Source organism: Archocentrus centrarchus, chromosome 2 (genome assembly GCF_007364275.1).
Source record: "Archocentrus centrarchus isolate MPI-CPG fArcCen1 chromosome 2, fArcCen1, whole genome shotgun sequence".
Taxonomy (NCBI): domain Eukaryota; kingdom Metazoa; phylum Chordata; class Actinopteri; order Cichliformes; family Cichlidae; genus Archocentrus; species Archocentrus centrarchus.
The window spans coordinates 19,646,583-19,660,950 of NC_044347.1; the positions used below are offsets into that span (position 1 = coordinate 19,646,583).

The 14,368-nt window shown below is 41.1% G+C and overlaps 1 protein-coding gene across 1 annotated transcript; it reads left to right on the forward strand.

The window, feature by feature from the left end:
- Window positions 1–4,503: 4,503 nt before the first annotated feature.
- On the forward strand, window positions 4,504–12,128 carry pln2 (phospholamban 2). Its single transcript, XM_030748099.1, has 2 exons — window positions 4,504–4,600; window positions 10,021–12,128. The coding sequence occupies exon 2, from the start codon at window positions 10,178–10,180 to the stop codon at window positions 10,337–10,339; it is 162 nt and encodes a 53-aa protein (XP_030603959.1). The 5' UTR covers window positions 4,504–4,600; window positions 10,021–10,177; the 3' UTR covers window positions 10,340–12,128.
- Window positions 12,129–14,368: the final 2,240 nt, after the last annotated feature.

A 14,368-nucleotide genomic window follows, 5' to 3' on the forward strand; every position in this document is an offset into this window, starting at 1 on the left:
TGAGAGTGGTCGGCTGTGATCCGACCTGCACGCCCCAGTGTCCTGGAGGTGTACAGGTCCTGGAGAGATGGGAGGTTAGAGCCAATCACCTTCTCAGCAGAGTGCACAACGCGCTGTAGTCTCTGTTTGTCCCTAGTGGTGGCTCCAGCGTACCACACAGTGATGGAGGAGGTGAGGATGGACTCAATGATGGCAGTATAGAACTGCACCATGGTCCTTGCTGGCAAGTTGTTTGTAGACAAGTCTGCAGCAATCTGCTAGCAACCAAAGCGATTCCAAAGAGGTTTTCAGGGCTGCACCATATACCTCTTTGGGACCAATTTCACCTAACTTCCTGCAACCTATCAGGAAATACAGGTTTTTCTCCTAGTAATAAGTGGTTACCAGAGGCTGTCAGACCAGTCTCTAGCCCTTTGTGACTGAGGACTAATTTTTTTTTCTCTTTGTTTTCCTTTTAAGGTGTCATAGGCTGGATTAAGGTGGTCCATGGACCAGCTCCAGCCTGCTGACTGTATTTTACCCATGTGCAAGGTAGGGGTGTAACTCACGCTCCTCCTTTGTAATTTTGGTGGCTAGCAGAATGTAACAGAAATAGCTGCAGTGATGACGAGATCTGCTCAGCGGTATGGCACCTCAACTGAAATCTCTCGAAGAATTCTACAGCAGTAGAAATGGTACAACTTAGTCGCTTCCAGTGAAAAATGCTTTTTAAAACCTTACCTTGGGAAAATGTCAGCTAACCTTTAAAGTGTCAGACTTGTGTGGTGATTCTATAAATACTGTTACGTCCATAATCACTGAAATGAAGGTGAATTTAGACAGTGCTTCAAAATATCTGATAATTAAGAGCCAGGAGGTGTTTTCAAGACAGCTGCCAAGTGGCAAGACTTGCCTCTTGAAGGATGTGTATCATGTTTTGATACACAGGGCCCCAAGATTCAGCGGTCTTATCTAAAACCAGACAGAAAATATAATTAAACTGTCTTATCAATGTAAGATTATAACCAGACCATTAAAATTGCTCATCAGTTTATGGAAAATCTATGATACAAAAGGTTAATCCTCTGGAGGACATGAAAGCTTTGGTAATTTTTCAAATATTATTATTTTTTTGTTGTGTATGAGTGAAAAATATTGGCCTTAGACTGCTACACGAGGACAGGTCAGGTGCTCCCCAAATAAGTCAGAGTAATCTTTTGGAAACATTACAAGTTTAATCACATGTGGCCACTGTTGTCAGTAACAATAAATGTGTAGTAAATGCTTTTTATTTCTCTGACTGGCAGCAGCAGCACTGTCTGTTTTCTCTGCTCTGCTGTGTTTTTTTGTTTTTTCATATATAAATATATCAGTCAAGTTGTTTCTCTCCCTCTGGATCTTACTCACTTGCTAGTCTTGGGTTAGAGCAGTCTGGTATTTCACCATGTAAGGCTGCAGAGCTGCACCACTCCTGGGATAAAAAAAAAAAAAAAAAAAAGAGGAAACTATTTTCCTGGTGGAAGAGATTTTATAATTACGTTTCAGCTCGGCACAAAGGCTGAGTGTGTTCGAGAAAGCAAGACGGAACATGATGGTGACAAAAATGAATCACAGTGATCCATCTGATGTACTCAGATATTTATCATCACTTTCAAAACACTTTACATGTAAGAGGAGAGAAGCGATTACATGCAAGTGTTATTTTTAGACTCCCAGTGAAAGCAGTGGGCTCAGTTTTTAAGGAGCGTTCCCACTCCCACACTTCCACACCTGGAGGCTGTCCAGTGAGGCGGGAGCTGGATCTGTCCACAGCTGTAGAGCTCCTGAGAGGTGCGAGATCCTTGCTCAAGTGCACCTTAGAGCTGAAAAGGATTTGCACGATCTCAAACAAAGGTCAATGCACTCTAACCCTTAGTCGGCCACTGGGACCTCAGCGCTGCAGAATGAAAGCCTTCATCAATCAACATGTGGCATATGTCAAATGTAATTATGCATTAATATATTAGCCTGACACTAAATTGTTTGAAGAGAAACCATCCACGTTTTGTCCTACATGTGCCAAAGTTAAATCTGTGCACTACATCCTGATAGACACTGACTTTTTAGAGATGATTCTGATGTTGATTTTTAGGTATTAGTTCACAATCTACCGAAACTTCAAGACTGTAAACATGCAAAGACTTTAAAAAGAACATCTGCACTATATTTGCTCTCCCTCTGGTTACGTGATCGTTGGAAAATATTCAGGGTTTTTCGTGGTTTCAGGAGAGTCGCGGTTGTAGTCTGTCCGGACTACACGTCAGGTGTTTTGGATACCTTTGTAACTCAGGTTATAGCCCAAGAAAAATATTCATGTTTCTTTTACTAAAAGTATTGATTTTCACATTTATTTTTATAATTATAACAAGCAACCCTGTTTATTCTCATCCGCCCATAGCTATTGGACAATGTACCATCATCTGGCTACTGACAGAAGATTCACTTCTTTCACTTCACATCAGTGCAGTCGGTTACCCGACAGTCAACTTTGCCCTCACTTTGTAAATTATTGGAAGATGACATTTTCCTTTAGAGATTAAACTCATCATTTTTAACTGTTTGACAGATTTTCTCCACAGTTAAGAAATCAGGTGACAGAAGCTATCACAAGTGCCTCCAGAAACGGGGCTAACCAAACACTTATTGGGGGTAACTAAACCTGAACACTCATAATCTGCTCATTCAACAACACCTGGATACACTTAGTCCCCAAATAAATGGGGACTAAATGGTTAATTCCTCTTTTTTTGATTTCAGAACATGTCAGTCTGCTTTGCTACTGAACTCCCTTTCTTATGCTTGTGTGCGCTGCTAATCTTTCTTCATCTCAGCAGATTTGACTGCGTGTTTGACTCTCCAGCTAATAATAATGATTTGTTTTTTTTTATTATTATTATTATTATGCTAATTTTCTATTTACAAATGTTCCTGAAACAGTGGGACTGTCTCCCAAGGGGGAGGATCAAGGTTTCATTTCATGCTTGGAAAAATACAGCTGTCATAAAAGATAGAACTATCCGCTTACCCGTGCACTCACATTGTTTGAAGTGTGTATCCGTGTGGAGTAGAGACCAGCAACATCAACAAAGCAGACTTCCCAGTACGTGACTGACAGCCTGTTTACATGCAGATTCTCCATATAAGGCAGATGCAATGCTTTCTGGGCCACAGTGAGGGGGAGGAAGGAGGGAGGGGGGGTCTTTTTTTTTAAAACTTTTTCCAGACTTCTTTTTGAATCCCTCATCTTGACTGATCTCTCCAAAGTGGAGGATGCTGTCCAGGACTTCACACACAAACACACAGGGATAAAAATATTTTTTTAATCAAATTCCTTATGGCATGAGGTTATAATACGATACAAAATCAGGCAGTCCTACCTTCGTGTTGAAGGCTAAAAAACCAATCCATTTATCTAAATTTAAAATATCTTCAAAGTGAATGGATGTGATGAGCAGAATAGGTGTCACAAATGTTACTGTGACACATTAAATTTGCATCCAGGCAAATAAGTCTGTTGTTTGAGCGACTTAAACGATACGAGACAAATAACTTTCTTGTTGCTGCTTCAACAATTTCAAGGTCCCAGAGGATCAATACCCGGGCTCTTCACTGGTGTGGTCATGCCCAAATGTATATCATATATTTAGAGGTGCCATCAGCTGTTCAAAAGGCACAACACTTGTGCCAAGTGTATATCAGGCTGCCAGGATAATGAAGACAATAGGGTGGTCTAGGTGTGGTATTTGATCGGAAGCCAGATTTCAAGTGATCTCGGGGATGTGTTCAGCCCCTCCCAGCAAACTCGTCATTGATGCACTGAACAAAGGATGAAGAAGGCAAACGTGGTGAGCCGTTCATTACACTGAGGATGGCACAGCAGTGACACACAATGTGTGAGAAAAGGAAACACTCTTTCTTCCCAGTTAAGCATAAATGCATCAGGATTAAAGTCCTTCCCTATATGACAAATTTCTCAAATCTGACACTCTGACACTTCATTGAAATAATAAAAAAAAAAACAAAAACTCCAGTCTCTCAGTATTTCTTTCATTGGTGAAGTATACTACGCATATTTCAAGAGAAAAATAATCTGCTAGAAGATTGCTGTCAGTACATCCTCACAGGTGTGGCCATTTTCTCCAGAGAGCTCAAAAACTTTACCCTCAAAAATCCTAAATAAGCAATAATATTGGATCCTTCAGAAACAGACTGCCATGACGCCGAAACCTGACTTTATTAAATGTAATTTTAACGTGTTTTTAACAAGTATCATCACCTCTGTGTATGTTCGAGCACTTTCATTAGTCGTGTTAAAAGCAGGAACGACCTCTCAGGTTTTAGGACTCTCACCCAAACTTCGACTGGTGCGTGCCGGTGGCTGCATGTATAATCCAGCAGACCTGAGACAAATTTGGTACCCCCGCTCTCCTGAAATCTTTGCTGGGATGTCCTGCCTCTCTCTCTCTCTGCTTTTCCTCCCCTCCCTCTCTCTCCATCTCTCATTGTGTTTACAGCCTTGGAGAGGACTGCATATCTGACATTTCTCTCTCAAACTCCAACCAGCTCTCATCTCATCTGAAAGGTAAGAGCCAGCATCCTCTACAGACCGAGCTGCTCTTTTATGAAGCCCGATGGCGAGATAATGATGATAACCAATGAAACAGGCGGGATAAAAGCCCCCCCGGGGTAAATCTTGTGATAAGAGGAGTCATTTATTCGTATCTGAGTCAGGCATTTAACTGGTTAGGTACATGAAGGATATTCTTACTGTACGTGCAGAAGTTAAACAGGTACAAAGGATGTTTTTGGGATCAGATATTAAGGAGCACAGTATGAATCACTGCTTCTTATAAAGTCATTGCTCCCAGCAGCTTTGTAGAGAGCAGCAGGGGGAATGGGAACTGGACTAAAATTCCCACAGGGGTAAACACTCATCCCCACTTTCTTGCATTCCTCTCCTGAGCACATGATTTTATTTTAGAGCGCTGAGGAGTCAAATCAACTCAGTCTTAATAATACTAAAGGTTACAGTAGCACACTGCAGTGTATTTCCCAGTCTGGTCCAGTCAGTGTCTTTCAAATCATTGTGTTAGAAGTGAAACCTGATTTATTTTTCTTTGATTATCTTATTCTATTTCTTATGCCTTTCCATTTTTTTTTACCAACTTCTAGATGCAGCTTTACTCTACCATGACCTCTCCATGACCTCTCAGTATAAGGAGCTAGTTACACATAATAAAAAGCAATGCCAGAAACAGCTGGGTGGGAGGATTTTCTTCCTGCAGTGTGACAAATACAAAACACACATTAGCTGGTTATAATCAGCTGTTATGATAAATGCAGCCGTAGATGTTTCTCCTCGGCGCTTGTTTCTTTTTTAAAATCAGTTTTATTTAATACTACAGGATGAATAATGTGTTTATATCACGCTATACAAGACAACATGTGTGTGTGTGTTTATGACAAACATCAAATCTCTCTATTTTCCAATATACATATAATTACATCAACAGTTTCTGTAGCAAGTGTGTAATTACCAGATGTTTTGATTGTTTTAAATGATAAAAAACATATAAATGTACAGATTAAATCTACTGTCAAATTTAAAACGAAGTACTGGCTCGCAGCAGCTGCTATCAAAGAGTGGGTGCAGCTCACCACGACCCAATTAGAGTAACAGGTCAACATCAATGAGCCCGTGCATCTGCCTAACCTACATACTTCATAGCTGTCAATCATTTTCTGAGAGGAAATGCCAAACTTACAGCAGCCACTTCACATTCGAGTGCTGATTTTGATTGCAACAACAAAAGGCATCGCTAATAACTTATTTTTAGTCACTCTAGGATCTAACGTGGCTGGAAATGTGGCGTGTGCGTACCTGCACGCTCTGGCACACGCTGACATCTCACAGAAGAACACACACACACACACAAAAAAAAAGCTCAGATTATTCTAAAAGTTCATTATGAAGCTATTTCAGTCTCTGAAAACATCAGCACCTCTCGTCACACTGGAGATATGTAACACCTGGCTAACAACAGCTGATTGTGTTTATAGGACAGCGCGGTCCTTTCAGCAGCCCGGAGCAGCAATCTGCACTTTACCGGTGATAATCTAAAAATAAAATCTGACTTATCCTCGAGCTTTACGAGGTGAATGTGAAGGGTGGAATTAGAAGTCGAGTAATCGAAGAACCAAGTGTGACATTTACTGCTTGGATTTTGGAGCCTTTTCCATATGAAAGGATGGAGCTAGGACGGGAAATTACAGAGCAGTTAACCTGTCAGTTAACATTATTAAAATAACCTCTGTAAGACACATGAAACTCTTACAAAGACACACATTTAAAATATAATTTTAACTTTTTTTTTTTTTTTTTTAAGATTTTCTTGACTCCATCATCCGGTGTTGCTTTGAGATTCTTGCCTCGCCCGCTGAGGTTGTGTTCTCACGCCTGTCTGTCTGTCAGCAACACAAGTCAAAACTGATTAAACTTTGTGGAAATGATCCTCAGGTGCCTGAGAACATCTGATTTCATTATCTTTTTATTATCTATCAAGGTCAAAGTTCACCAAAACTTTTTCACCATCATTGGTGAAAATTTTTAATCATATCTCAGTGAATTTTTCATCTATTGCAATGAAATTTGGTACTCAGGTATAAACAGTTACTTTTGATATCTCATTGTATTTTTAATATTTTAAATTAAAAGACCTAATAATCAATCACATATATCTTTATTATATTTTACAGTTTTTAAAAGCCAATCAAATGCATTTTTAGTCTTTGTGATCTAGTAATTTGTGATGGATTGTGACAACATTGGGTGGCATCTATTGCAGCGTAGTATTGGCACACAGACACTTCAGGGTGAGGGAGGTATGCACTGTGAGTGTCCTTCTACTTAGCGTTTGATTTCACTCACAGTGTTTAGGACACAAAATACAGCGTTCAGCTCAGGATCCTGTATAAGCAACACTTTTGGATCTCTCAGGTTTAATCAACAGCCCTTTGGCCCTGGCCCCTATAATGGCACAGTTCAATTAACTGTTGTGTGGCCATTGAAATAAAGGCTGGGTACCATAGCTTTAACCTACATAAAAGATTGTGTGTATGTAAAGTTAGTTGGAGCACGTTTCATGTGACACAGGGAGCTCTAAGCTGCCTGACTCCTCCAATTGCTGCAACTTGTTCAGTTTAATGCTTTTATTATGGGAATAATAACATGGATCGACCCCCTGAGAGAGCAGCAGCTGAGTCTGTGTGGCCCTATGAGATGTATAAACAGACCAGGGGGGGGGGGGGGTGCTGCACTGAAGGAGTTTGATGTTCAGGAGATAAGTGCGCCAGGCTCCAAAACGCCAACCTTTATATTTACTGTCAACATTGCATTTTCACTCATTTCCTTGAGTGGAAATGAGGATTATTTGCATGCTAGACGCAGGAAAGAATAGCTGCGTGTCAGTCATGCCGTATCACAGCACGACTGACTGGCAGCACTCAGTTCATAATGATGCGTTTGCTGCAGACGAGCCGAGGACGAAGCGGAGCACCAGTCGCTCACTTGTTATCAGGCACACAGTGTGCAGGCTCGCATACAAAGTGGATGTAATTTAAACTCAAAGGTCAAACTAGAAGCTGCACAAAAATGCTAATTTCTCGTACAGAACCTGAAAAGGAAGCAACGAGGGAGAGAAAGATAAGTAGAAGTGGAAGGCTTGTGACCCGGGGCACTGAATGATTGAGAGGAACAGAGCTGGGCAAGGAAATGCCAGCGTGTATGAATATTAATTTCTTTAGGTGTGGTTTGAGCTGCTGTCAGAGGGAAGCCTAGATTATCAACTGTCTTTCTTTTTTTCTTGATGGTGAGTGAGGTAGCCGCCGCTTCAGGCTGCGGTTCATCTACGGGCCGCTAGGTGGTGCTGAGAAAATACACTGGAACGGGCCAAAAATAAATAAATAACAAACCTTTTATAATATTATGCATTTTTCAAAATTATTTTAAGTTATTAACGGATATGTTTTTGGCCGCTTACTTGCTCATGTCTCATGGAAATCTAAAAAAAAAAAAAACATCACGTGACCTTCACGGTTAGGTCTGCTGCCAGGTTCCCCTCCTGCTCTTTATAAGCCTTTAAAAATTAAAAATAAAAACTTTAACACGCCGATCCCAGTTGACTTGTCATTTTAAAGACAAATCAGGCATTAAATTCACGTGCACCATGCATGAGACCAAAAATAATAAGGTGAAAGAGCTCCACCTGATGACCTAAATCACAGGTCATAAAGTCAAAGGCTCCGCCCACATGGAGCCAGTCTAATCAGTTTAAAAGTTCAACCTGAATACAAATGCTCCAAATAAAGCCCACAATCAGAATGAAATGATTCAAACTTCATTCTGTTTCAGTGAAGTGAGGAAAAAAAAACCCGTTTCATAAACAGATGACAGGGAAAATTCATCCTGATTACTTTCTGGCATTCTGCTCTGCTTCATTTCACATCCTTGGTGGAATTGTTTGAGGACACTCGTTTTCCCTTAAAAAAAAAAAAGCCGTTTTGAGCTGAATTTTTAACAAACTCTAAAGGGAGCATGAGCAACACAATTACTAGCGTTGACCATATGACAGACATACGTCTTGAGGAGCCGGTCAGACGTGTGCCAGAGTTAAAACAGCTGGTGAGATGAAGACGCACATCACACACAGCGTGTGCGCCTGTGCGTGAAAACACCAGACTGTCGTATCATATTCCAGCATGACCCAAAAAGCTTTAATCAGATTGTGTTGCAGTCTGCGGAGCGCTGGACTAATGAACTCTGTCAGTACGCCTCTAAACACGGGTAATTCAAGCTAAGACTCTCCTTCAAAGCATGCATGAAGCCAGGCTGTGCACTCGGAAATCAAACCCCTCAAACCTCCCGCTGCCAGAGCCACTCCACGCTCCACTTGAGTGAGGTCTGAAGCGAGCAGACTGGCGCTTTTACGGAGTGAACGAGTAATCCCACGGGGTACGAGAAAGTGTGCGCAAAAGTGTCAACATGCCAAGTGATAATGAGTGACTCAGAGGCAGATTGAAGGTGGTAGGAACAAAAGAGGAAAGATAAAAATAGCTGTTTTAATTTTTTACAGACGTAAGGAAACGAGACTGAATAAAAATGACACATTAGAGGGGGAAAGTGCAGTTTAATGATCATGAGCAATAGTAAAAGCGCATTAAGTGTGGGGGCACTTTCCTTTAGCGCCACCCTCAGGACAAACTCCAAACTTTACACGGAGGATATGCAGCTCCTGGATTACCACCCTAACACCCACACCTCTAGCAGCAAAGCTCTCGGATTCCTAAGCCGTCTGTAGACTGTTGAGCCTCTTTGTAATATGGGGTGTAATGAACAATGCACCCAGCAGGGGCCACCTGCGTGAATTTTAATCTTGTTAAAAATAGAAAAGAACTTGGCGCAGCTGATGTACAAGTGGGAAGCTTTTCACTGTATGCAGGAGCCTCTAATGCGGAAGCACGGTAACCTTGTCACGGTGACTTTGATCTCAGGAAAGTCACAGATCAGATGACAAAAGGGATTTAAACTAGCGTGGAGAGCCCGCAGCTGCACCGCGTGACGCGCTTTTATCTCCCGTTTACGCACTCCGCTCACAATCTGCGACCTGAGCTCATGAGGGTGCAACGAGAGGGGAAAAAGCACGAGAGACAAAAACACGTTTTAAACTTTTCTTTTCCTCTTTACAAACATGTCCCAGAACAGTGCTTCATTCCCGCTGCGGTTTGTGACATTTGTGTTGCTGCCACTCAGACTGCACTCCAGCTTAGCACATCATCAGGCCTCAGCTGGCGCCTCTTGAGCAGCTCTCTTATCATCACACTATGTGCTGCGATATGAAAAGGTCACAAACCCCCACCAGGAAGCATCACCCAGAGGAAGGGAGGGCCTTTTTTTTTTTCTTCATATGTGTTTAACAATCTTTCCCCCTGTCTTTCTGCCACTAGAAAAAAAGAGAAGATAAGAGAGGCTCGTCTGTCCCACCTGACCCGAGCTCATCTTCACATCCCCACCAGGGCTGCACCAACAGGCCCCGGCAGCCTGACTGACCTCCCGCGTTTCCCAATCAAGCCGATCAAACTGTAACCGGCCCCGCTGCCCTCCATGGAGCGCGTCCAGCACATGACCAAATCGGCCATTCGCCGAGCGTCTCAGATTGAGGTGAACCCGCAAGCCAAGAGGAACCTGCAGGAGCTGTTCGTCAACTTCACCCTCATCCTCATCTGCCTGCTTCTCATCTACATCATCGTCCTGCTGAGCAGCTGAGAGACGCACGCAGAGAGAGAGTTTTGGCAAGGATGAGGGTTTCACTGATACATGCAGATTCATATATATATATATAAATTTGAAAGAAGCAATAATACAGTTTGCATGTATCAGCTTAACCCCGTTTCCCATGGCGGCAGTTTTGACTCCGTGTGAAAACCAAAAGCGGCCAAACTCTCAATTCACAGCAAAACTCGAGGGTGATGTGAGAGCTGATCGGGAATCAGCTGCACTCCGTCTCAAGGGAATGATCAAAAGTGACCCGACTTCAGCAGTTTAACCTTCACCGATGCGCTTGTACCTCTTTCTGCTGCTCATTCAGATTAATACTGTGCTCATTTGCAAAGGACGACGACTCCCACTGTACCGTACAAGCACGACGAAGTGCAATGATGCTGAAATATCAATACATCACCACTGTTTGACTTCCATTTCCCACGAGCCCTCCTCCTTACTTCCTGCAGCCCCCGTCCCCCACCCCCAGCAGAAAGATAAACATGCTGGAAATGTTTTTTTTTTTTTTTTTTCCATGAGCATTTTCACGTCTTTCTTGGTTTGCAGCTGACAGAAACCACAGACAGTTCACAGGAAAACACCCAGGCCTCACTGAGGTTTCCTCAAACGTCTCGTTGGTTTAAAAAAAAAAAAAAAAAACCCTAAAAGTTGAGCAAAAAGTAAGAGGGGAAATCTGAGAACAACATGCCTCAAAATATAATGTTGCTGCCCTGGAAGAACTGCCAAAGAGTTAAGCCCCTTACACTTCTTTTTAAATATAATTTGTCACTCTCTATTGGCCCACAGCTGTGGCAGGGGTGGCCATAAATCTGCAAACACAAAGGCCTGTGTACCTGTACCTGTGCGCAAAACCAATCACATACGCTGCTAAACCTGCTGACCACAGCCTAAACCTGTAAACCTACTGGACTGTTTCACTCAGACTTCTACACTGAGGGTATCTAAAAAAAAAAAAAAAAAAAAAAAAAAAAAAAAAAAATTATACGTTAAAAAGAAAAAAAAAAAAGATTCTAATTCTATTGAAATTTCAAACTCTGGCGCCTCCCTGTGGCCATATCTCAAAAAACACAGTGGAGAATTTTAAAGATACTTTCATTTTAAACCCCCCCCCCGTGTTTTTTTTTAAACTGCTGCGGAGAAGCAACTTTCATCTACACAACATCATTTACAAAATGAAAATCTACTTTAAATAAACTTTCACTGAACTAATTACCGCTGATGGCAGCCAATCAGCTCACTGCAGCTGCAGCATGTCTGCCATTAGATTCAGCGTGTTTCTTACTCCTGTTTGACATCTATAAATATACTTAATATGATACTTAGAAACGACTCTAAGTGCTGCAGACCTTTAAAGAGTGCATGTGAAGTGCAGTCTGACTGCATCTTCAACCTCTTATTAACAATGAAAGGTTTGCTTTACGGTGCGCTTCAGAGGGAATCTCTGAGTTACACTCACGGGTGTGAAGGAAACTCACTTTGCATGGTGTGAATTGTTTAAAGCTGTGTCTGTTTAGTTAGTACAGCTACGCTATTGTTTATTACAGTAGAAATTTCTGAATGTTAGCAGCCATGATATGTTAAAAAAAAAAAAAAAAGTGAGACTCTTAAATCCTGTCTTGCAGAAACAGATACCTAATTATCAAATTGTGTTGTTTTTGGAAATATATGAGATGCACATATGGGAGTATGACTTATTTTTGTTCTGTTGTATGTTTGAAAAACTGTACCACCTGATGTTTAAACTGTGGAACACCAAATAAATTGCATGTCAGTACATTTGAAGTAGCGTCTTTCCATCCATCTCTCTTTGTACACAGTCTTTGTGCAGCTGCTGTGAGCTTTTCATCCGAGCTTAGCTTACTGGTTTGGTTTTACAGCCCTTTCAACACCTGCCCAACACCATACAGCAGACAGCTCGCAGCTAAGGTAAGGAAGGACGTTTTCTCTCCACTTGGTGAGCACCGGCACAGAGCAGGAAATATTCTTCATAGTTAGACTGGTACTGTATATGGTATACAGTTAGGGCTGGATCAGGTGACCCTGAACCCTCCCTTAGTTATGCTGGAACAGGCCTAGGCTGCAGGTTCCCATGATGCACTGAGTGTTTCTATTCATTCACCTCTTTTTACTCTGTTTATACTCCACTCTGCATTTAATCATTAGTCATTAATCTCTGTCTCTCTCCCACAGCATGTCTTTTGTCCTGTCTCTCCCTCCTCAGCCCCAACCAATCACAGCAGTTGACTGCCCCTCCCTCCTGGTTCTGCTGGAGGTTTCTTCCTGTTAAAGGGGAGTTTTTCCTTCCCACTGTCTCCAAGTGCTGCTCACAGGGGGTTGTTTAAATTGTTGGCTTTTCTCTGTAATTACTGTAGGGTCTTTGCCTTACAATATAAAGTACCTTGAGGCGACTGTTGTGATTTGGTGCTATACAAATAAAACTGAATTGAATAATTTTAAATTAACTTAAAATTAAATCCAGTTAATTATTGTGAACTACACTCAGTCTGGGTTCCATCTTTGTGCCATGTGCAGGGCTCGACTTTTAAGCCTAAAAACACATTAAGAACTTTCATATTAAATGTCAGATACTTTATTACAGTTTTCTTTTATTTTAATAGTTTCAGTAATGTTGCAGTCATGTTATATTTTTTGAAAAATAACTGTGGGGGGGAAAGAGCCTTCTGAAAATCACCTTCCATCAACTTCCTGCCTGTTATTTCCCAGCTGTTCTTGTAGGGCACAAGAGTTCGTTTGGACCTAAATTACTTTTTGCTGTTTATGTAAACAGAAAAGCCACATATCTAAAATATCACATCCCAGAAACTGGCAATATCCAGTCGTACATCTCAGCATGCGTCAAATACTGTAAGTTCAGGCATAGAGTAGAAAAAAAGATGATATCATCAGTACCAGAGTGATGAATCAACACAAATCCTATGAAAGTTGAACTTTTTTCAGAGAAATCCCACCCACACAAATGAGCACAGCAGCACGTCTTTATCTCACAATCATAATTTTACTGTTTCATAACATACAACAGAAATTAAAATAAATATAAATAAATATTGTTATTACTGTTATATATTTTTACTTCAAAAAAAATGGCAAGACAGACATCATCAGATGATCACAGGGGAGACATCAGGTTACTTTTCACTCAGTTGTTACAAACTGAAGGAGATTCGTATTTATGTGCGATTGGAGTGATGTCATAAAGATTTTAATTTTTTTCTGCAGTTTTTTATGGGTCTCTGATGGCGGCCGGTTGATATTAAAGATAGTCCCAATTCATTTAGAAAAGCTAACATTCCTCATAATTCTGCTTTCATTAGACAAGAAAATGTGTGATGCAAAAGGCAGGACATGTAAGAACCAATTAAAGCATTAAATCAATCAATTAATTAATAACCCCCCCCCCCCCCCCCCCCCCCCCCAAAAAAAAACGTACAAAACAATCAGTAGATCTAAGGACAAAACCAAACACAGGGACATAAAGTTGGATGCAGAAACAAAACAGCAATAAAAACATAAATAAATAAAACTAAATTAAAGGACCACAGCATATGTTCATTCATTAAAAATAATCAGTCTCTCCACAACGCCCACTTAGCTCTGGAGCCGTCATGATGATCATGACCGAGAGCTCCAGATCCACCGCTATAAACGGACCCAATCAAACTGCTGGAAGATCTCCACATCTGGAATTTCAAACAAACACCAACAAGAAGTCTGTAAAGTGCTCAGAAAAAAACAAAAAACAAACAAACAAACAAAAAAAAAAAAACAGTTGTGCAAAATAATTTAAAAATAAAATCTTTGACTTCTTCCTCAACAGCTGCTTTCCAAGGCAGTGGCTACCTGGCTTAAACAATTTTCAAGTCTCTCTCATTTTTAAATCACAGTAAAATTATTTACATCCAGCTGGGGTTAATGCGAGCGTGCCCAAAGTGGAGTAAAGGAGGTGCAAAATCAGATGCGACTGTGAGAAGTTGTATTCTAACTTAAGAACTAAGA

Coding starts and splice junctions, on each gene's coding strand:
- pln2 (XM_030748099.1), top strand. CDS start 10,178: ATGGAGCGCGTCCAGCACATGACCAAATCGGCCATTCGCCGAGCGTCT.